Source organism: Centroberyx gerrardi, chromosome 8 (assembly GCF_048128805.1).
Source record: "Centroberyx gerrardi isolate f3 chromosome 8, fCenGer3.hap1.cur.20231027, whole genome shotgun sequence".
NCBI classification, from domain to species: domain Eukaryota; kingdom Metazoa; phylum Chordata; class Actinopteri; order Beryciformes; family Berycidae; genus Centroberyx; species Centroberyx gerrardi.
In genome coordinates this window covers 14,659,690-14,666,405 of record NC_136004.1, presented here as the reverse complement: position 1 = coordinate 14,666,405, position 6,716 = coordinate 14,659,690, and the positions used below count along the sequence as shown (strand labels likewise).

General features: G+C 42.8%; 1 protein-coding gene across 3 annotated transcripts; it reads right to left on the bottom strand.

Annotated features, from left to right (window-relative positions):
- On the bottom strand, window positions 1–6,716 carry wdr54 (WD repeat domain 54). 3 transcript variants are annotated; one of them, XM_078285247.1, is made up of 11 exons: window positions 6,685–6,716; window positions 6,046–6,351; window positions 5,514–5,576; window positions 5,357–5,423; window positions 4,901–4,957; window positions 4,668–4,795; window positions 4,402–4,502; window positions 3,948–4,110; window positions 3,591–3,665; window positions 3,185–3,361; window positions 1–218 (listed from the first exon to the last, which is right to left on the bottom strand). In XM_078285247.1, the coding sequence occupies exons 2-10, from the start codon at window positions 6,268–6,270 to the stop codon at window positions 3,230–3,232; spliced, it is 1,011 nt and encodes a 336-aa protein (XP_078141373.1). In that variant the 5' UTR covers window positions 6,271–6,351; window positions 6,685–6,716; the 3' UTR covers window positions 1–218; window positions 3,185–3,229. The 3 variants fall into 3 exon arrangements, with proteins under 3 accessions (XP_078141373.1, XP_078141374.1, XP_071756506.1); XM_078285248.1 differs by having other exon boundaries at window positions 3,189–3,361; XM_071900405.2 differs by lacking the exon at window positions 1–218 and having other exon boundaries at window positions 2,570–3,361.

Sequence of the window (6,716 nt, the reverse complement as noted above, 5' to 3'; positions counted from 1 at the left end):
TTTCAGTGTGTTTCAAATGCAATATCTATTTATACAGCACGTCTGCGGGAGCCGGCTTCCTGGTTGCTCCGTCAGAGCGCTGGTCTGTCTGTCAGGCTGGAGGGGCTTTAGGCTCTTCATCCCCCCTGGCGAGGCTCTATCCCAGCAGGCTTAGCGACACAGGCCCAGGCAGCTGCCACAGGGCTGCATGGGCACGGGATAAATTGCTCTTTCTCCACCTGAACAATGGAGAAACACACAGACACACACATATCAAAGGTATGCACGGTACGCACAAAAACGAACACATAGATTGTTGACACCCTGATTGTTGATCCTGTATTGTGGCATTGTTGATAGTGAGTTTTTGTCACACCGGGCTTGGTCGATACTTATGAACAATATGGGCTGTACACTGAACAAACTTGTTGTGTTGGTTATCTACTTTGATTAATAGGAGGGTAAAACTTTGAGACGTGCTTTAATCATTGGGCAGTTGAACAGTGTTGCTTAAGTCTTATGAAAGATTAAGGTATGAAAGGTTGTTGCCTCAATCATTCCATGACGACAGCTCTAATATGAGGGAATAAATCTCCTTTGTATTGTGGTCAATGTTTTTCTCTCAGTGATTTTATTAAAGTGACACATCGGAGCATTGAGGGACTTTCATTCAAGGTCTTGCAGAATCTATTTTTGTCTTGTCACTCTTATTAATAAAAGATGTCAGAATGTCTACTGGGAAGTGTGAATAGGGCAATGCTGCACTAATACCCATTATTACTTCACACAGATGCACGCACGCACACACACACACACACACATAGTCCACCTAGATTCATATCCATAACTGAAAACAGTTCATGTTGAGGTCTGATCTCCCCAACATTGTGTGCTCAGCTGTGTGTAACACCTAAGAGCCGACTATTGACAAGTATTGCAGCAGTACACAGCGTGAGTGGCCCTGGGGCTGTGTCCAGGACTGGAACATCGCACAGCACTATTGAGCAGACTGATACAACAAGGAATAAATGACTGCTGTTGTTTGTCTCCCCCACTTTTTTTCTAAGAAAAGTGATGTCACATTCCCCATTTCTACTCTCAGCCCGCTCTTTAACAAGCTCTTTACTCCGCTCTATACCTCCTTTGCTCTCTCTCTGTCTTTTGTTCACTTCATTTATCACCTTTTCCCAACATTTCCCGTCTCCCTACTGTTCCAGTTAGTTATATAATCTGTGTTCGTGTGATTTTGGGACCTGATATTGACAGCTTAGTCTTCCACTGTCCCTCTCCATCCAGTGTTAGCCCCCCCAGGCAGCTGGGCAGGGTGGCAGATAGCGACAATTATTGATTCCATTAAGACACTGTGTGCGTGTGTGTGTGTGTGTGTGTCTTTGTGAATGTATGTTTATGCTTGTCATTTGACCCGGTCATCAGCATTAACATGTGGTGTCATTGTCAGTTGTTACCAAAGTTACGTTACATAACCTAATTGTAATGTGTGGGTTCATAACAACTTTGTCAGCTGATGTTATGTGACCAGTGTTGACTACAAACCAGAAAAGACTAGAACTCTGATCAGATTTAATACACTCTGAGCCCTGGACAGACAAACAGCATGTTATTCCTCACTGACCTGATTCTTCTTATCTCGTCGTGATAAGGTGCTTGGGTTTGTAATGACACCTGGTTGCCTGGGGTGAACTGAAAAACTCATGTGACCGGTGCAGAACAAGGCCCGAGTTGCCAAAGAGCTGAGGAGAGCTGAGTTGGCAAAATCTGTTTTCAGCAAAAGGCGTTTTCAGTTCTTCTTGACAGCTCCTAGAAAGCTGTCACTGTTGCAACTTTTTTAATTGGTTGTTTTGTGCCTCATTCAAATGCCTCAGCACAATAAAAATCACCAAAAAGTCGATTTAACCCTAAAGGATAGGTTCTTGGTAGAGCTGAGTTGGTTGTGTTTGTTTGTTTTCAGTAAAGGCCTTTCTAGTTCTTCATGTCAGTTCCAAGGAAAGAGCATGACATTCTGGTTATACTGTGACTTGTTGGCAGCGTTCCAAATTTAAATGCCTGTTAACTATTATAAAAACAAGCTTAGGCATCATAGACACACTTGGTTCATCACCACCAAATGTTTATGTCTTGGAATATATAACAAAAAAAAGACTGTGATCATGCATTGAGGACTATCACATGTTAGACTGTGGGCAGGAAGGGGAGAGGTGCATGCGAGGTCATGTAAGAAACTGACATAATAATACAATGAAAAGAGATGGTTTATCACCACCCTCTGTGAATTCCTTATGCCCATGTTTACTGGCTGACATGAGTGGCCTGTGTCCCAGATTTGTGCCCATCGTCCAATCACAATGTGGAGCATCTGGAATAGTCTGTCCTCAGTCCATAACCACCCTGCCCTCTAGTGAACTCTGTTTGCATCTCACTCTCATCGCCCTCCAGCAGGCAGATCATATTGGAGCCCTCCTCCAAATAATTAACCCAGGGCCCCATCTAGTGGTGAATCTGTGAAGTGCAAAATTCAAAAGCAGACAGAACAGACTTCTTCAATAAATAAATGTTTATTTGTACAGTTGTTTGATAGTTGCAACACAATATCTGATGAATGAATAATGGAATGTTTTATTACTGTTTGATTTACATTCACATATGTGTAAACATTTATACTTAGAATGATTTAAAGAGACACTTTATACATTGTTCTGTTATAAACAATAAGTGTCATATTATACTCTCTTCAACACTACACATAGTGTAATTGTCTGCTACTGGCCCACTATTAGCACACCCATCTCTAGTTAACACGGGAGCAATGTGTCAACAACAAAATCATTTTGTCCAAAGCAGAGAGCTCAAAATAGAGAGATGAGTATTCATGCCACACATTTGCTATCTTTATATTGCAGCAACATTTTGACAACATAATCAAGATACAGAACAAATTAACATTCAATGATAAACAATACTGTTTCTAAACTGTTTTTCACTAGCCTATGCTAATGATCAACAAAAGACAGAATCCTCATCTGCTTCTAACCTTTGTAGATGCAGTCTTAGAAATGCCATGAAATAGCACTTCTTCCAAAGACATTATGCTGTCTTTGTAGAATCTGAGCGGGACCCTAACCTGCCCAATCTGGACTCTAATGGTCTCTCAGGGTCACATTATTTTCACAGAAACACTCCTACATACCTACTTCACACTCATTCACTCATCAGCCTCGGTGAAGGCAATGTCCTACGTCTGTGTGTAGCGGATGATCTCACTCAGGTCGTACCCTGTCACTGCAAAGGCATAGCCATCGCCGTCGCAGAACTTGGCCCCGCAGATCTGAGTGTCTGTCACACACTCATTGTACATATGGGCAATCTAGGAGGAAGTGAAACAACACACAGTCAGGGTCTCTTTAGGACCTAGAGAACAATGATTTTGAAGCACTTAAGGCAGGTTTAACCCTAATATGACATATCAAACCTACTGGAGAACAACAAAGTTTATGCTTTGGTTATGGACTTCCTTGCTAGGGAAACCAGTCTTGAATACATTCTTTTTTTTTTTTTTCTCAGACATTGCATTGTGTTAAAAGCTAATTGGTTACCTCCACACTGTTGGTCTCTGGGGTCATGGTCAGGTGCCATACTCTCACTAGAGAGTCCTCAGCAGCAGACAAAAGCTAAAGAACACAAGGACAGGGTCAGAAAAAATAAATAGACTCATATGAGAGCGTTGTATAGAGAGTTACCTGAACTTGCTGTCATGCTAAATACGTAGAATAGAATAATTCAACTACAGCATCTCATCATCTTTGTCTTGGAAAACTATAATTTCATTTTCATTATTAGCTGAGCTTTACACTGCACGTCAAATATCTTTTTTTTTTTTTTTTTTTTAAATACATGGTCAATAAAGAAGAACATGTCCGCCCTTTCTCCTCCCTTCAATCTGTGCAGCTCACCAGTCCAGAAAAAGGAGCAATGTCCAGAGAGTAGATCCAGCGAGCGTGGGCGCTGACCTCAGCGTGCAGAATCCCCGTCACAGCCTCATAGAGACGGATCTGGCCCGTGCCGTAACCTGCCACTACCGTGCCTTTCCACAACTTCACAGAAGAACAGCTCATACTGAGGGGGGCGAGGAAGATGGCGGATCATTGTCACGAGGGAATAAAGGAGAGCAGAAGGACGAGAATGGACAGTGGATTAAATGTAGAAGAAACAATGGTAACGAGAAGGGAAGAGGAGGACAGAGGAGAGGAGCATGGAGGAGAGTAGATAGGAGACAAGGATGTGTAGAGTAAATATTTTTATTATACTATGGTTTGATATGATTAAGCACTTTCAAACTTTGTAGCTCAATATGGAATTCTAGACCAAAAATGACTCCACAATGATGCACTGAAACAGACTTCTTACTCAAAGCCAGGGATCTTGTTGAGCAGCTGAAATTCCTCCCCAGACTTCCACACACACAGGTTGCCGGCATCATCTGCACTGACCAGGTCAGCTATGCACTCCTGAGGGGAGGGAGAGACAGAGAGGGAGAGCGACATGTAGTTTCTGATGGATAAAACAGGACACACACATACACACACACACACACACACACACACACACACACACACACACACACACACACACACACACACACACACACACACACACACACACACACACCATACCTGGCTTCCAGAGCATTCTGAGGCCATGTCAGTGATGGACTCTTTGTGCTCCTCCAGGACCTCAGACAGGGTGATATTACTGCCTTTACTGGGAATGTCAAACACTAGTATCGCACCAGATGACACGCCTAAAGAGAGAGAGAGAGACAAATAGACTGAGTATGTGTTTGCTAGGTCTTTGTAAATGTATTGATCCAAGTTGCCAAAACACACATATTTCACTCGATACTCACCCACACATATATATTTCTCTCGCACTGCTGCTATCCCTCGGGCAAACACAGCCTGAGCTGGGACACACATAAACTCTGTCAGTACAGTACATGTGGTATCAAACTGTACACATACACCAACAACAGGCACTGGCATGGGTATGGCCAAATGGGGGCAATCACATGAACACATTTCTCTCACACGCAAATGCAAACGACTGCACACAGATGTACGTGCAGGCAATGGTGAACACATATGCACATAAGAACACATGCATGCAGGTGCACGCATACACTGAGCTAATAGGATTTGTGAGTGAACCTGACGAAGCAGCAATGCGAAAAAAAATGTTCATTCCAATGCTTTCAGTTAAATTATTGAGACAAGTCAGTCTTTGAGTGATTAACTATGCGGCAAATCTACAGTTTATATGGGATTTATGTCAGGGTTTGACAAGTTTAAGCTTAAGGGTTTACCTGTAGGGGTTTCCGGGGTATCCAATGCATGCCAGTACACCATGATGGAGCCGTCAGACTCATACATCTGAAGCAAGAGTGTTACATGAAGAAGAGGCTGCACACACACACACACACACACACACACACACACACACACACACACAAACAAACTCACCTGGATGCCCTTCTGAGAGGTCAGCACCAAGAGATCACGAGAGGGCAGAACACACCAGGCTGCCTGTTAGAAGAAACCAAAGGATTTCTTGATGCTTATGATTTAGCCAACTGCATACATGTCAGAGCATTAGACACACTAAAATAATGAAACAACCAAGAAATCACCCTTTCTATCAGAGAATAACCTATTGAAAACTCTAGTTCCCAAACTTTTTCAAAAAGATATGCATTAGACATATTTTGTAGATTTGTGTTGTTCGATTTGACTGATTTGACATAATTGTAAACTCATCTATACTGTAGGTGGGGAGGTAATAATGGGAATAGTATACATTTTCTAATTGTGTTAACTTCTATTGATTTAATAAATATGAAATTAAACTGTAATTTTGTAGCAACCCCAGGTCCCTTGGTGGGCCACACTTGGGAGCCACAGCTCTAGTGATCTTGTTCCATCTGCTCTCCAGGTAATACAGCTAAAACACATACAAACACATCGCAAATAGCATGAAGTTGCACTGTGGTCTGACCTGCATGATGAGTGAGGTGCTAGTGGCGACGTTAGGCTCCTTGGACTGCAGCTGGCGGTGGGAGTAGTTGAGGCCGTCCCAGGACGCGCTGACCATGTTGACTACATTAGCATGGACCACCGTGAAGTAGGTGAGGCTTCGCGGGGCGATGCGCAGCACGCTGAGGTTGTTGTACAGGGCCGACGCGCTGTTTTTGATCTGGATGCTCTTTTCTTTGTGATACATCGTGCAATCCTCTCTTATCACTTCAGTTTATTGAAAATGGGAAGGGTGACCTGATGTCAGTCTGGAGGGGAAGTAAAGACACTGAGACAGACAGACAACAACCATAGCGGTGAGACAGTGCCACAATTTATGGCGTTACGTTAGCATTTTCACTGAAAACACAATTCAAGACCTATTTGGCAGCAACTGGTGGCAAGCACATAGCTACATTAGCGTTAAGCTAACCTAAAGATAACGCTGCCTAACGGAAGACAACAGCATTGTTGTTTAACACATTTTATATAATCTTTCTTCAGATTAACAAGTTACTATGTACGCATTAATTATATTAGCGTTATCATGTTCAGTCATGACAGAGAACGTTAACATTAACTAACTTCTTTTCTAGATATCATTAGCAAGGAGATTAGCTACCTCCGCGTCCTCCGCAGCCATAGAGACAGCTC

Bases quoted from the DNA above. Each gene is read 5' to 3' on its own strand.
- wdr54 (XM_078285247.1), bottom strand. From the start codon at position 6,270: ATGTATCACAAAGAAAAGAGCATCCAGATCAAAAACAGCGCGTCGGCC. The intron at 4,503-4,667 runs GTATGGTGTGTG...CCCTCCCCTCAG, and splicing joins CAGAATGCTCTGGAAGCCAG to GAGTGCATAGCTGACCTGGT. The intron at 3,362-3,590 runs GTAACCAATTAG...ACTTCCTCCTAG, and splicing joins CAGAGACCAACAGTGTGGAG to ATTGCCCATATGTACAATGA.